The sequence below is a fragment of the Oncorhynchus tshawytscha genome, linkage group LG19 (assembly GCF_018296145.1).
Source record: "Oncorhynchus tshawytscha isolate Ot180627B linkage group LG19, Otsh_v2.0, whole genome shotgun sequence".
In the NCBI taxonomy this organism is placed as follows: Eukaryota; Metazoa; Chordata; class Actinopteri; order Salmoniformes; family Salmonidae; genus Oncorhynchus; species Oncorhynchus tshawytscha.
In genome coordinates, this window is record NC_056447.1 from 19,001,467 (window position 1) to 19,018,147 (window position 16,681).

Genomic DNA, 16,681 nt, shown 5'->3' on the forward strand with positions numbered 1-16,681 from the left:
CCGCATCACAAGCCCTCTGGGTTCGGTTTAGCAAAGGAATTATGGGGTTATTTTAGGACCCTGTCTTTATTTTCTTGTCTATTTCCTTGGTTACCATGGCGACCTCCCCTTTCCTAAATCTCCCTTTCCTCTCTAGGTGATGGCGTCTGTGTTTTTCTCTGCTCCTCTGACGTGGAGACGGAGCACATGCAGTGTGTTGTCTCTGTCTCTCTCTGCCGATGATTGTGGAGTGCTGGAGGACAGACAACAACCAACTGATAGAGCCAGCTTCCAAAGGGAATGTGTGATAGGGTTGTCAGTGAGCCATACAGTAGAGCTGTCCTGTTCGTTTGGGCCTCCTGTGTGTTTGCTAAGAGAACGCTTTCACTTCTATGAGGTGAAGTGACCTCACTTTTACCGGTCTTGCACTCTATCCTAATGCTCTAAACTATAAGTCTTGGCCACTAAGCATCATATATAAGACCTTTCCTCAGAACGCACTCTGAACTGTGTGTATCAAAACCACAGTTACAAAAGAGGAAGTGCTCACTACTTACTTATTTCCTTCTGCATCCTCTCATTTTTCTTTTTACCCGTTTATTCCTTCATTCGTCCTTTTTGTTTCTCATAGAAATGTTTAATTGGTCCTGAATTGGATGAAGTTTGTTTGTGCTGTCATTCCGTGGCATGTTTCTAGAGAACTGCTTGTCAGATTGGGTGTACTTCTTTTTGTAGCACGGCTATTTGGATTGATTCAGTGTTGACGTCAGTCAGGAAGCTGTACACAGGAGTTCCCCTATTCAGTCTGCTTGCTGCTACTGCTCTGAAGGTAAGGTTTACTGGATAAAACAGTTTTGGTGAAGTTTGTGTCGACTTCAGGCAGAGAATCTCTAGGAGAGGAGTGAACTACACACACAGATGGCACAGTGAAGCTACACTCTCGTCTCAGGGAGACACATTTACATATTGTTGGTCACAGTGCATCCCAGTCAGGTTAGTCTACTGTCAGAAGGCCTTCCTCTGAACTTGTTTCTATTCTGTGTTGTTTTGGGGCCCAGAATCCAAATAAAATATCCAGAGAGACGATTGCATTCAGCATGGTAGTGGGATTTCACAGGAAGTTATGGGGTATATATCCATTTGCCCGTTTGTTCACTTGTGCGGGCTCAGCTTAGGCAGAAGTGAACTCACTGAGAAGGAAGTAACCAAATCAAATACCAGAACTGTTTCAGTCTTCACATCGGAGGTTTGAAATGATCCCTTATATGAATTGAATTTGAACTATCATTGACACGGCTTCACTGATACCAGAAGCACTGTGTTCATATTTTGCTCCCTATAGGGGATATGGAGGATTTTCCTGATATGTACCAGGGGAAAGACCCTGAGGACATTGAATCTTTCCAGGGTAAGTCCACATTCAACTGTACTCAAGCTCAGGCAAACTGTTTGATTTCATATTTTCTTTCCAAAATGGTTGTCAAGCAGCAGCCTCAACTGAACATTTTGCACGTTGAAATAGGTGAGAGGAGGAAGATCATTCAGCCGACATCTTTGAAAGATCCCAAACTTGAAAAGCTGAAATCGGTATGATTGATCTGTATTTTAGAATTCATGTTCCAACACCAGCCACAACATTATCCTAAATGTGTTATCTATCATCAAAGCCCATAATAACACCATTGATACATTATACTACTATACTCTAGGGCTATGTTACCCCAGGGTCGTACGGGCAGAAAAGTCATTACAAAGAAAGCCTCTGATTGCATATTCATTAGGGTATGCTGAACCACTAAGCCCTCTTGTGTGAGAGGTGGGTCGACCAGTACATCTTTATTAGAGATGATGGTAGACAGATCACGGAGTCGTTGCTAGGCCCAGATAGATGTTGCCAGGGCACCTTCTCCCTAAGCCCTCAGAGAGGATTTGAAATAGAAAAGATGCTTATGGAATAAATTCAAGTAAAATGAAACAATTGTCTTCATCAATTAGATGAGTGTACAACAGTGTAGGCATAAAAGTGTTGGAAAGAGAAAACCACGGAGTCTATCTGGCCCTTGTAATCCCACATCTGCTCTCTTTAACACCTCAATAACACACCAACCAGTCTCTTACTCATGAATAATTGAATAGAGACATAGATGGAAATTGCAATAAGAATCCTTTTATATCATAACATCAGAGTCTGCTCTGAATAGACCAGTAAAGGTCATGTATACAAAGATTTACCACAGTAGATCAGTGGAGGCTGCTGAGGGTAGAACGGCTCATAATAATGGCTGGAACGGAGTAACGGAGTGGTATATGGTATCAAAAACAATGGTTTTCATATGTCTGATACCATTCCATTCACTCTATTACACTCCATTCCAGTCATTATTATGAGCCATCCTCCCCTCAGCAGCCTCCACTGCAGTAGATAGTACATTACTGATCTCTGCACCCAGAACCAAATATCTTCGTTGGTACATTTCTGTAACAGTAGCTACGTCAAAAGAGACTAATACAGTACTATAGCAGGCAATTAATATCCCCGAGTATAACTTACTGTTAACATGAACCTTGGTCTTTACAGGTTTTGGTTAACTGGATCAACAGTACTTTGAAAGAGGAACACATCGTAGTGCAGAGTCTGGAAGAGGATATCTTTGATGGCCTAATCCTCCATCACCTCCTTGGTGAGACACGCACACTCCCCCCCAACCCCCCCCCCAACCCGTATGTGCTTGGCCTTTACCTGTGCTGTTCACAGGGAGGTTAGCTGGAGTGCTTCTGTCTGTGGATGAGATAGCGGTGACCAGCGCTGCTCAGACACGCAAGCTGGAGGTCATCCTGGAGGCCCTGAATGAGAAACTGGGGCTACAGGACAGCTCTCTCAGCAGGTGGAGTGTCAAACGTGAGTCACATTCACAATACAACCCCGCAAACAAAACCATGTCCTTAGGACGTCCACTGTTGGCTGGGAAAGCTACACAACACTGCTGTTCCCCTCAGAGCCATGTTTGGCTAAGGGACTCTTCAATAGGATTTGATGGTGAAGCTACAGTATAACCCCAGTCTGCTGACACCTACTGAGAGGGATTACTGTAGGGGAAAAGGCAGACCCACGGGGTGCAGTGTTAATCATCAGTGGGGCTGGAGATTAGTTTGTGTTGTGTTGCCAACAAGATTGACTGCACAGGGCTTTGGTATGGTGTTCAAGCAGGTTGACTCTCCCTTCATTCCCTTCCTTCTCTGTCAGTCATCCACAGCAAAGACTTGCTGGCCACACTCCATCTTCTGGTTGCCATGGTGAGGTGCTTCCAGCCTAATCTGGAGCTTCCCCCAAATGTCAGAGTGGAAGTTGTCTTGTTGGAGGTGAGTTTGATGTCAAATGAATGGTACTTTACCCTAAATCAACCTATAAAAAAAGAGACTCCCCTGTTCAGTAAAGTTGTGCTCTCACTTCAGGTCAACAGAAGTGGAATCAAATCAGAAAAGGAAATAGAGATTCTTACAGATGAAAGGTTGGTAAATTATTTCCGATTATGTTGTTGTGTCCGATTACAGTTGCATGTTCTTCAGAGAATGGATTCTGTTTTAGGAGATCGAATATTCACTTTATTTGTTGTCTACCTCAACAGCGATTCAGCTACCGACGCCCTGAGCAGCTCAGACAGTGAGTAAGATATTCAGGGTCACCTTTGCAGTACTGTGCTGCCGTTTATCCAGGACATTGCAGAGATAAACCCTCTCCTTCCTGTCTCTTCGTCCAGGCGAGGATCCCATTGAGCAGCTGCTGAAGCTGGAACCCCACAAGATCAACACAGTAAAGCGGGTAATAGAAAAAATATGGGTCTTCCATCCCTGCTGACCTGTTCTGCAGTCTTAACCATTGCATTATTAGACAGAGGATTGATTATAGGACTCGCGTATGTATTGTCTAGCTATACTGGTCCTGATTCAGGGAGAGGCTGATTTGTGTGAATAATGCCTCTGATTGCTCATACTGTGTATGATTGAATGAGCACCGCACCGACCCTATACAACTGTAATATGGTCTCATTAGAATATGTCAACACAGTGACATTGAATGTTGTTGTTTTATACGGTATATATGCAGTGTATTCGGAAAGTATTCTGTCCCCTTAACATTTTATTGTGTTACAGCCTTATTCTAAAAAAAAACCTCATCAATCTGGACACAATACCCTATAATGACAAAGCAAAAACAGGTTTTTAGAAATGTTTGCTAATGTACTAAAAACAACAACTGAAATATCACATTTATATAAGTATTCAGACCCTTTACTCGCCTAAAGCCCTTTTGACAGAGATTACAGCCTTGAGTCTTCTTGGGTATGACACTACAAGCTTGGCACACCTGTATTTGGGGAGTTTCTCCCATTCTTCTCTGCAGATCCTCTGTCAGGCAGGATGGGGAGCGTCGTTGCACAGCTATTTTCCGGTCTCTCCAGAGATGTTCGATTGGGTTCAAGTCCGGACTCTGGCTGGGCCACTCAAGGACAGTCAGAGACTTGTCCCAAAGCCACTCCTGCGCTGTCTTGGTTGTGTGCTTAGGGTCGTTGTCCTGTTGAAAGGTGAACCTTCACCCCAGTCTGAGGTCCTGGGTGCTCTGGAGCAGGTTTTCATCAAGAATCTCTCTGTACTTTGCTCCGTTCATCTTTCCCTCGATCCTGACTAGTCTCACAGTCCCTTCTGCTGAAATATTTCCCCACAGCATGATGCTGCCACCACCATGCTTCACCATAGGGATGGTGCCAGGTTTCCTCCAGACGTGACCATTGACATTCAGGTCAAAGAGTTCAATATTGGTTTCATCAGACCAGAGAATCTTGTTTCTCGCGGTCTGAAGGTCCTTAGGTGCCCTTTGGCAAACTCCAAGAGGGCGTCTTCTCATGTGTCTTCTCCTGAGGAGTGGCTTCCGTCTGGCCACTCTACCATAAAGGCCTGATTGGTGCAGTGCTGCAGAGATAGTTGTCCTTCTGGAAGGTTCTCCCATCTCCACATAGGAACTCTGGAGCTCTGGCAGAGTGACCATCAGGTTCTTGATCACCTCCCTGACCAAGGCCCTTCTCCCCCATTTGCTCAGTTTGGCCGGGCGGCCAGCTCTAAGAAGAGTCTTGGTAATTCCAAACTTCTTCCATTTAAGAACGATGAATGCCACTGTGTTCTCGGGGACCTTCAATGCTGCAGAACTTTCTAAAAACCTGTTTTCACTTTGTCATTATGGGATATTGTGATGTCATTATGGGGTATTGTGATGTCATTATGGGGTATTGTGATGTCATTATGGGGTATTGTGTGTAGATTGATGAGGGAAAAAAAGCAATTTCATTCATTTTAGAATAAGGCTGTAAAGTAACAAAATGTGGGAAAAGGGAAGAGGTCTGAATACTTTCTGAATGCCCTGTATATACTACCTGATCAGAAGTATGTGGACACCTGTTTGTCTCATTCCAAAATCATGGGCATTAATATTGAGTTGGTCCCCACTTTGTTGCTATGACAGCCTCCACCCTTTTTGTCTGGGAAAGCTTTCCACTAGATGTGGAGCATTAGTGAGGTTGGACACTGATGTTGGGCTATTAGGCCTGGCTCACGGTCAGCGTTCCAATTTATCTCAGAGTTGTTTGATGGGGTTGAGGTCAGTGCTCTGTGCAGGCCAGTCAAGTTCTTCCACACCGATATCGACGAACCATATCTGTATGGACCTCTCTTTGTGCATGGGGGCATTGTTATGCTGAAACAGGAAAGGGCCTTCCCCAAACTGTTGCCACAAAGTTGGAAGCACAGAATCGTCAGAATGCCATTTTATGCTGTAGTGTTAAGACTTGCCTTCACGGGAACTAAAGGGCCTTGCCCGAACCATGAAAAACAGCTCAGAACATTATTCCTCCTCCACCAAATTTTACAGTTGGCACTATGCATTCGGGCAGGTAGCATTCTCCTGGCATCCACAGTACCCAGATTCGGATTGCCAGATGGTGAAGCGTGATTCATCACTCCAGAGAACACGTTTCCACTGCTCCAGAGTCCAATGGCAGTGAGCTTTACACCACCCCAGGCGATGCTTTGCATCGTGCATGGTGATCATAGTCATGTGTGTGGCTGCTCTGCCATGGAAACCCCCGGATGAACAGTTCTTCATTGCTTCCAGAGGTAGTTTGAACTTGGGAGTGAGTGTTGCAACCGAGGACAGATGATTTTTACGCGCTCAGCCCTTGGCGTTTCCGTTTTGTGAGCTTGTGTGGCTGAGCCGTTGTTGCTTTTTCTTAATTTGAAGAATAATAGTGAAGACATCAAAATTATGAAATAAACATATGGAATCAATTCTTGACTGAGGGACCTTACAGATATTGTATATATGGGGGATAGAGGAAGGGATAGTCATAAACAAATTATGTCAACCCCTGTTATTTCACACATGTCCATGTAACTTTTTATGTGATTGATTAAGCCACATGTTACTTCTGAACTAAGTTTGGCTTGCCTAAACAAAGGGGTGAATACTTATGCAACGACTATATTTTCAATCGCACTTTTGTAGCACAACAAAATGGTAAAAAAATCCAAGTGGGGTGAATACTTATGATACCCACTGTATATACCATTTAGCAGACCCTTTTATTCAAATGACATGGCTACAGAGGTTAAAATGTCAACACCTTTTCTAAAGTGGTAGGTCTGTATAATCCCATATCTTTCCATTATAGGCCATCATGCACTTTGTCAACAAGAAGATGTCAACCTTGGGACTACAGGTGACAGACATGGAGAAACAGGTTTGTTTTACTGTAGAAAAGGGTTTGGTCATCCTGTTTGGAATGGGCATTAATTGAGCACTACCAGTGTTGTGAATCGAAAGGTGATTGATCTGTTTCCTTTCAGTTACATCACACCACACCCATGTGGGTAAGAACCAACTGACGGTGTTCTTTATCCATGTAGTTTTCAGATGGTGTTATACTCCTTCTGCTGATTGGACAGTTGGAGGGCTTCTTTGTTCCACTCTATGACTTCAACATCACCCCAGTCAATGCTACTGAGATGGTAAGGATCTCCTGTGTCCCAGGACTCCTTCTTTGGGAGGAATCATGTTCTGGAGGCAGCTCTGCCTCAAAGGAAAAATGTATGCGATTGTTTGGCTCAATGGTATGGGCGGAGCTTACGTATGATACAGTGAATGGAACAAATATCAAATTTTGGCCTACAATAATATTCTGACAGCAGCGGAACAATTAGATCCAATGTGTTAATAATTTGAGATCCATAAGAATAAGGGTATAATATAATCAAATCAAATCAAATTGTATTGGTCACATACACATGGTTAGCAGATGTTAATGCGAGTGTAGCGAAATGCTTGTGTTTCTAGTTCCAGTAATATCTAACAAGTAATCTAACAATACCACAACAACTACCTCATACACACAAGTGTAAAGGAATGAATAAGAATATGTACATATAAATGCATGGATGAGCGATGTTCGAACGGCATAGGCAAGATGCAGTAGATGGTATAGGGTACAGTATATACATACAGTGGGGAGAAGAAGTATTTGATACACTGCCGATTTTGCAGGTTTTCCTACTTACAAAGCATGTAGAGGTCTGTCATTTTTATCATAGGTACACTTCAACTGTGAGAGATGGAATCTAAAACAAAAATCCAGAAAATCACATTGTATGATTTTTAAGTAATTAATTGTAACGGTTTTCTAGTGGTGATGAAGGAGAGTCGGACCAAACTGCAGCGTGTCGATTGAGATTCATGTTTAATCAAACAAAGAAACACGAACACTACACAAAACAATAAACGTAATCGAAACCGAAACAGCCTATCTAGTGCAAACTAACCGAGAGTACACATAGTACACTAAGGACAATCACCCACGACAAACTCAAAGAATATGGCTGCCTAAATATGGTTCCCAATCAGAGACAACGATAAGCACCTGCCTCTGATTGAGAACCACTCCAGACAGCCATAGACTTTGCTAGATAACCCACTAAGCTACAATCCCAATACCACTACCAAAACCCCAAGACAAACACACCACAATTACAAAAACCCCATGCCACACCCTGGCCTGACCAAATACATAAAGATAAACACAAAATACTTTGACCAGGGCGTGACAGAACCCCCCCCCTAAGGTGCGGACTCCCGAACGCACCTCAAAACAATAGGGAGGGTCCGGGTGGGCGTCTGTCCATGGTGGCGGCTCCAGCGCGGGACGTGGACCCCACTCAGTTAATGTCTTAGTCCCCTCTCCTTTCGTCCCTGGATAGTCCACCCTTGCTGCCGACCATGGCCTAGTAGTCCTCACCCAGAACCCCACTGGACTGAGGAGCAGATCGGGACTGAAGGACAGCTCGGGACTGAGGCAGCTCGGGACTGAGGGGAAGCTCGGGAGTGAGAGAAAGCTCAGGAGTGAGAGGAAGCTCAGGAGTGAGAGGAAGCTCAGGCAGGTAGATAGATCTACCAGATCCTGGCTGGCTGGTGGTTTCAGCAGATCCTGGCTGACTGGCAGATCCTGGCTGACTGGCAGATCTGGAAGAGTCTGGTTAACTGGCAGATCTGGAAGAGTCTGGTTGACTGGCAGATCTGGAAGAGTCTGGTTGACTGGCAGATCTGGAAGAGTCTGGTTGACTGGCAGATCTGGAAGAGTCTGGTTGACTGGCAGATCTGGAAGAGTCTGGTTGACTGGCAGATCTGGAAGAGTCTGGTTGACTGGCAGATCTGGAAGAGTCTGGCTGACTGGCAGATCTGGCGGCGCTGGGCAGCCCGGCGGCGCTGGGCAGACCGGCGGCGCTGGGCAGACCGGCGACGCTGGGCAGACCGGCGACGCTGGGCAGACCGGCGACGCTGGGCAGACCGGCGACGCTGGGCAGACCGACGGCGCTGGGCAGACCGGGGGCACTGGGCAGACTGGGGGCACTGGCGGCGCTGGGGGCACTGGCGACGCTGGGCAGACTGGGGGCACTGGCGGCGCTGGGCAGACTGGCGGCACTAGCTGCTCCATATAGGCTGACAGCTCTGGCGGCTTCTTACAGACTGACCGCTCTGGCGGCTCCGTGCTGACTGGCAGCTCCTTGCAGACTGGCAGCTCCTTACAGACTGACAGCTCCTTGCAGACTGACAGCTCCGTGCAGACTGGCAGCTCCTTGCAGACTGGCAGCTCCTTGCAGACTGGCAGCTCCTTGCAGACTGGCAGCTCCTTGCAGACTGGCTGCTCCATGCAGACTGGCTGCTCTATGCAGACTGACAGCTCTGGCTGCTTCATGCAGACTGACAGGTCTGGCTGCTCCATGCAGACTGGCTGCTTCATGCAGACTGGCAGCTCGGGCTGCTTCATGTAGACTGACAGCTCTGGCTGCTCCATGCAGACTGACAGCTCTGGCTGTTCCATGTAGACTGGCTGCTTCATGCAGACTGACAGCTCTGGCTGCTTCATGCAGACTGGCAGCTCTGGCTGCGCTGAACAGGCAGGAGACTCCGGCAGCGCTGTAGAGGAGGAAGGCTCTGGCTGCGCTGAACAGGCGGGAGACTCCTGCAGCGCTGTGTCGGAGGAAGGCTCTGGCTGCGCTGAACAGGCGGGAGACTCCGGCAGAGCTGGAGATGAGGAAAGCTCTAACAGCGCTAGATAGGCGGGAGACTCCGGCAGCGCAGGAGAGGAGAAAGGCTCCGACAGCGCACTGTAGGCCTGATGCGTGGTGCTGGTACTGGTGGTACTGGACCGAGGACACGCACAGGAAGCCTGGTGCGGGGAGCTGCTACCGGAGGGCTGGGGTGTGGAGGTGGTACTGGATAGACCGGACCGTGCAGGCGCACTGGAGCTCTTGAGCACCGAGCCTGCCCAACCTTACCTGGCTCGATGCCCACTCTAGCCCGGCCGATACGAGGAGCTGGAATATACCGCACCGGGCTATGCACCCGCACTGGGGACACCGTGCGCACCACTGCATAACACGGTGCCTGCCCGGTCTCTCTAGCCCCCGGTAACCACAGGAAGTTTGCACAGGTCTCCTACCTGGCATAGCCATACTCCCTGTGAGCCCCCCCCCAAGACATTTTTGGGGCTGACTCTCGGGCTTCCGTCCGCGCCGCCGTGCTTGCTTCGCCAACCTCATTCTCCGATAACCTTCCGCGCACTGCTCCATCGAATCACAGGCGGGCTCCGGCACTCTCCCTGGGTCGACCGCCCACCTGTCTATCTCCTCCCAAGAAGTATAGTCCATACTGTACTCCTCTTTGGGCTGCTCCTGTTGCCGCCTCTCCTGCTGCTCCTGCCTGTTGACATGCTGCTTGGTCCGTTGGTGGTGGGTGATTCTGTAACGGTTTTCTAGTGGTGATGAAGGAGAGTCGGACCAAACTGCAGCGTGTCGATTGAGATTCATGTTTAATCAAACAAAGAAACACGAACACTACACAAAACAATAAACGAAACCGAAACAGCCTATCTAGTGCAAACTAACCGAGAGTACACATAGTACACTAAGGACAATCACCCACGACAAACTCAAAGAATATGGCTGCCTAAATATGGTTCCCAATCAGAGACAACGATAAGCACCTGCCTCTGATTGAGAACCACTCCAGACAGCCATAGACTTTGCTAGATAACCCACTAAGCTACAATCCCAATACCACTACCAAAACCCCAAGACAAACACACCACAATTACAAAAACCCCATGCCACACCCTGGCCTGACCAAATACATAAAGATAAACACAAAATACTTTGACCAGGGCGTGACATTAATTTCCATTATATTGCATGACATAAGTATTTGATCACCTACCAACCAGTAAGAATTCCGTCTCTCACAGACCTGTTAGTTTTTCTTTAAGAAGCCATCCTATTCTCCATTCATTACCTATATTAACTGCACCTGTTTGAACTCGTTACCTGTATAAAAGACACCTGTCCACACACTCAATCAAACAGACTCCAACCTCTCCACAATGGCCAAGACCAGAGAGCTGTGTAAGGACATCAGGGATAAAATTGTAGACCTGCACAAGGCTGGGATGGGCTACAGGACAATAGGCAAGCAGCTTGGTGAGAAGGCAATGACTGTTGGTGCAATTATTAGAAAATGGAAGAAGTTCAAGATGACGGTCAATCACCCTCGGTCTGGGGCTCCATGCAAGATCTCACCACGTGGGGCATCAATGATCACGAGGAAGGTGAGGGATCAGCCCAGAACTACACGGCAGGACCTGGTCAATGACCTGAAGAGAGCTGGGACCACAGTCTCAAAGAAAACCATTAGTAACACACTACGCCGTCATGGATTAAAATCCTGCAGCGCACTCAAGGTCCCCCTGCTCAAGCCAGCGCATGTCCAGGCCCGCCTGAAGTTTGCCAATGACCATCTGGATGATCCAGAGGAGGAATGGGAAAAGGTAATGTGGTCTGATGAGACAAAAATAGAGCTTTTTGGTCTAAACTCCACTCGCTGTGTTTGGAGGAAGAAGGATGAGTACAACCCCAAGAACACCATCCCAACCGTGAAGCATGGAGGTGGAAACATCATTCTTTGGGGATGCTTTTCTGCAAAGGGGACAGGACGACTGCACCGTATTGAGGGGAGGATGGATGGGGCCATGTATCGCACGATCTTGGCCAACAACCTCCTTCCCTCAGTAAGAGCATTGAAGATGGGTCGTGGCTGGCTCTTCCAGCATGACAACGACCCAAAACACACAGCCAGGGCAACTAAGGAGTAGCTCCGTAAGAGGCATCTCAAGGTCCTGGAGTGGCCTAGCCAGTCTCCAGACCTGAACCCAAAAGAAAATCTTTGGAGGGAGCTGAAATTCCGTGTTGCCCAGCAACAGCCCCGAAACCTGAAGGATCTGGAGAAGGTCTGTATGGAGGAGTGGGCCAAAATCCCTGCTGCAGTGTGTGCAAACCTGGTCAAGAACTACAGGAAACGTATGATCTCTGTAATTGCAAACAAAGGTTTCTGTACCAAATATTAAGTTCTGCTTTTCTGATGTATCAAATACTTATGTCATGCAATAAATGCAAATTAATTACTTAAAAATCATACAATGTGAGTTTCTGGATTTTTGTTTTAGATTCCGTCTCTCACAGTTGAAGTGTACCTATGATAAAAATGACAGACCTCTACATGCTTTGTAAGTAGGAAAACCTGCAAAATCGGCAGTGTATCAAATACTTGTTCTCCCCACAGTATAAGATGAGTAATGTAGGGTATGTAAACATTATATGAAGTGGCATTGTTTAAAGTGACTAGTGTATTACGTTATTCACTGTACTCCTGTATGAGATTGAGATAACGTTGCCCCGGTGGGTCAGCCATCTGCATGTGTCATGGCCTGCTGTGTCTCTCACCTCACTCTCTCTGGTCTAGCTGCAGAATGTGACCGTGGCCCTGGACCTCCTGAATGACATAGGGCTACCCACGACCAACATTGAGCCCCAAGGTAAGTGTGTTCATTTTCTGTGGCACCCATAGTTGACCTACGTATATTGTCTTGGACTTGGACTTGGAGCCAAATGGGTCTTGTAATAGTGCACTTAGAGTAGGAGATAGTCTCCTCTATCTAAAAATATCACATCCACACATATCCTACTGTAAGTGAATATATCTTTGTAATAGGAAGTTTGACCAAAATTGCTCTGGGCTGTAATTTTCACATCACAGTAATGGAGCTGTGAGACAGAATTGTTCAACTAATTCAGTAGATTTCCTGTATCATAGCCATTTATCTGGGCAATAGAGGTATGCCACTGTTCATATGTCGAGTGGAAGCCAGGATTTGTGTTGATAGTTTGAGTTAAGCCGCATCACTACGCATGGGGATATAAAGGGATAGCTGGGATTCTGTTGAAATATTCATGAATATGATGATTATCGCCCTGGATGATTGGCCGAGGGGTTTGTCCCAAATGGCAACCTATTCCCTATCTACAGATGTAGGATCTTGATCTCCCTGTTGCAGGAAATGTAAAACTTTAAGTGTATTTGCGGTTTAATAAGGCTTCTGAAATTTGTAATTTCCACAAATTTTCAGACTTGATTTTCCCTTACGGAAAATGCACCAACCGCTACACAAATGTCCATAGATTAAATCCACATAATAATTCACATTTCCGGTTGCTGTAAGATTATTTTCCTGCTGTATAAAACTGACTCAAATTAAGATCCTACATCTGTAGAGCACTAGTTTTGAGTTCTATTGGGACTCAGGCCCACTCTGAGGTCATAATAATTTATTTAGAGGCTCTCTCAGGGAGGAAACCTCTCTTTCTTAGTTGTTGATAGACACACAGACAACACTTCTTTCTATCATGCAATGCCAAACTGACAAGAGGCTAGAAATGTGTGTGTGTGTACATACTGTATGTGCATGTGTGTTTTCTTGTTTTTGTCTCTGAATTAACTGTTAATAAAGAAGCGCTGAGCATTTACTTTTGTAAATTATTATAAAAGAACCTGGTTAATTGCCTGGCAGTATAACCTGTAATTTAAAAGTAAAGATTTGAGTTGATAAATGTGAATGTTTGGGCCGGTACAACTCATTTAACCCAGAAGCAAGAGACAGATTTAATTCATTTTTTTGCGTACTTTTAATTACGGGCACATTTCTGTGATGGAATAAGGAATCCCACTGCTCCAGGTCTACAGCACACACCGCTGTGTGCATTAATTAGGCTAGCAGGAGCTCTAGCCGATCTAAATAGTTCATTTAAAGGGATACTTAGGGATTTTGGCAGTGAATTCTTTTATCTACCTCCCAGAGTCGGATGAACTTGTGGATACAATTTGTATGTCTATGTCCAGTAAAAAGGAAGTTAGAGGTAGTTTTGTGAGTCAATGCTAAGTAGCGTCAGCACAATGACTAGAAGTCTATGGGTATCTACTAACATGCTAGCATATACCCATAGACTTCCAGTTATTGCGCTAACGCTAGTTAGCATGGGCTCTCAAAACTACCTCTAACTTCTTTCATACTGGACACAATGACATACAAATAGTACCCACAATTTTTTGGGGGCTGTCTTGTTAGACTTCAGTGCAGCTTTTGACATTTTCGATCATAGTCTGCTGCTGGAAAAACGTATGTGTTATGGCTTTACACCTCCTGGTATAATGTGGATAAAGAGTTACTTGTCTAACAGAATACATAAGGTGTTATTTAATGGAAGCCTCTCAAATATAATCCAGTTAGAATCAGGAATTCCCCAGGGTAGCTGTTTAGGCATCTTGCTTTTTTCCATTTTTACTAACATTTTACTTGACATGCAACTGATTTTGAGTAAAGCCATTGTGTCTATGTATGCGGATGACACTATACACATCAGCTACTACAGTGACTGAAATGACTGCAACACTCAACAAAGTTAGTTAGCATCTAATACATGTCATTGGCTTGGGCTAGTGTAAGAGTGGGGGTTGGGCTTGTTTGCCCGCTCACGGCCTGGGCATATGTGTGACTTCCATATTGAGACCCTCTTTGCGGGGGTGGGGTGCATGGGGTGGGCAGGAGGGGCATAGGTCTGATCTGAGGGGGCGTAAATGGGGTGTGGGCATGGTTGACTTGGGGGGGTGTTGATTGGTTGGGGTGGGGGTGTGCATGTGGCTGGTGGTGTTGTGGTCTGGATGTACTGTGGCAAGGAATAAGTTAGCCCTAAATATTTCTAAAACTAAAAGCATTGTATTTGGAACAAAACTCTCACTAAACCCCAAGCCTCAACTAAATATTCTAATAAATAATGTGGAAATTGAGCAAGTTGAGAATAATAAACTGCTTGGAGTAACCCTAGATTCTAAACTGTCATGGTCAGAACTGTATAATGGTCAGAATTGTATAAACTGCCTTCATTTTGCTAGACCCCAGGAAGAGTAGCTGCTGTGTTGGCAGGGAGGTAGATAAAGTTCCTCATTGCCAAAATCAGGAAGTATCCCTTTAATTATGCATCATACAGGGAAGAGTGATATTGTTGGATCTAATCTTACCGTTTCGATATTGATTAGATTGTATCTAAGGTTGTTTTTGGTTCAGTTTTGTGGCAGCGTCAGTAAATGCACACTATTGACCTCCATTATCAAAGCTCCAGTGATGGTGAGGGGTGATGATGCACAAATAGATGACTCTGATCACTTAATGTGTCTTTGACTGCATCTCTCCTAGATATAGTCTCTCAGGATGTGACAGCTACCTTGAAGGTCCTATATGCCCTGTTCAAGAAGCACAAAAGCAGATGAGAGTGGGAAGAACACGGACGAGGACATTAGGAGGTGAAGACGCCAGAAGTCCATTGCCTGAGGTGTTTTTCCCCTGGCAAGTCCAGAATAATAGGCTGATTCCCTCTGTGAAATTACAGAAAAATCATATATCGAGTCTATGTAAAGCTTTGTGTACTTTGTGTCAATAAAATTGTACTGTATGTGCCATAGTTTGAATAGCATGGGAAACCAATCCCCGACCACGTTCCCCTTTGAAGATCAAAGTAATCTCAAAGTAGTCTGAAATTGTGAGTGAGTATCCTATTGTGTTCTATGACTCTGACGCTGCTGCTCGCTGCAACAAGATACCATAGGAAAACAGCATCTTGTGACGTTTTTACAAAACGATAAGCATCAAAACGTATGATGCTTATGTCAATACATTACAGTCAATGGGAAAAGATGAGCGTCACAGGGTTGATGCCTAAGTGAATACATTGCATTTAATAGGGGAAGATTATTGACACAATGTGGACGCCTTTGGACATGACACCCTCGTTCTCTCTCAATTCAATTGGCTTTATTGGCATGGGAAACACATGTTAAAATTGCCAAAGCAAGTGAAGTAGATACTATACAAAAGTGAAATAAACAATAAAATGAACAGTAAACATTACACTCACAGAAGTTCCAAAAGAATGAAGACATTACAAATGTCATATTATGTATATATACAGTGTTGTAATGATGTGCAAATGCTTAAAGTACAAAAGGGAAAATAAATAAGCATAAATATGGGTTGTATTTACAATGGTGTTTGTTCTTCACTGGTTGACCTTTTCTTGTGGCAACAGGTCACAAATCTTGCTGCTTTTAGATTTGATAGGGAAGCTGAGAGGTCAAATATACTGTTAAGATTTTCTACTGCCAAGTTTACACCTTCACTATTCACTATGTCGCACAGACTAGTACATGTCCCTGGGCCTGGAAATGATTGATTTCCCCCTCCAGGCTGGAGAAGCTGTCTTAATTAAAGTATTCTAGTGAGGGGATATAGGTAGCACACAGGAGGACATTTTTCCCTGTTAAGATCATTTCCTTTTGAATTTCTAGTCAAATGTAAAATGCTCCTGTTTTGATTAATTTAATGGAGTGAGTCAGGTCTGCTCTATACCAAATTAGCATACCCCCTGGGTCCCTTCCCTGTTTCATACCTGGTAGTTTGGTGGATGGGACTACCAGCTCTCTGTAACCTAGAGGTCAACCAGTGGGTCCGTCTCCACTATACCAGGTTTCTTGTAGGATGACAATGTCCGTATTTCCGATTTCTTTGATGAAGTCCAGGTTCCTGCTCTTTAGGTCAAAGATAGATGGCCTTGGACATTCCAGGATGAGATACTGAAGGCTTTCTGTTCCATAAAGTATCCAATGTTGTAGGTCGTTTGTTTGGCCTCAGGCCAGTAAGTATGAGCAGAGCCTGCTGAGCATCTA

General features: G+C 45.3%; 1 protein-coding gene across 2 annotated transcripts; it reads left to right on the forward strand.

Annotated features, from left to right (window-relative positions):
• Positions 1–131: 131 nt before the first annotated feature.
• On the forward strand, positions 132–15,991 carry parvg (parvin, gamma). Of its 2 annotated transcripts, none has more exons than XM_024378743.2 (13): positions 132–808; positions 1,322–1,387; positions 1,502–1,566; positions 2,558–2,660; positions 2,735–2,878; positions 3,224–3,339; positions 3,433–3,488; positions 3,606–3,640; positions 3,738–3,799; positions 6,699–6,767; positions 6,934–7,035; positions 12,371–12,443; positions 15,156–15,991. In XM_024378743.2, the coding sequence occupies exons 2-13, from the start codon at positions 1,327–1,329 to the stop codon at positions 15,227–15,229; spliced, it is 960 nt and encodes a 319-aa protein (XP_024234511.1). In that variant the 5' UTR covers positions 132–808; positions 1,322–1,326; the 3' UTR covers positions 15,230–15,991. The 2 variants fall into 2 exon arrangements, with proteins under 2 accessions (XP_024234511.1, XP_024234512.1); XM_024378744.1 differs by lacking the exon at positions 132–808 and adding an exon at positions 815–972.
• Positions 15,992–16,681: the final 690 nt, after the last annotated feature.

Excerpts from the sequence above, each read along its gene's own strand:
- parvg (XM_024378743.2), top strand. The coding sequence starts at position 1,327 with ATGGAGGATTTTCCTGATATGTACCAGGGGAAAGACCCTGAGGACATT. Across the intron at positions 1,388-1,501 it reads GGACATTGAATCTTTCCAGG|GTGAGAGGAGGAAGATCATT; the intron begins GTAAGTCCACAT and ends ACGTTGAAATAG. Across the intron at positions 6,768-6,933 it reads TGACAGACATGGAGAAACAG|TTTTCAGATGGTGTTATACT; the intron begins GTTTGTTTTACT and ends TTATCCATGTAG.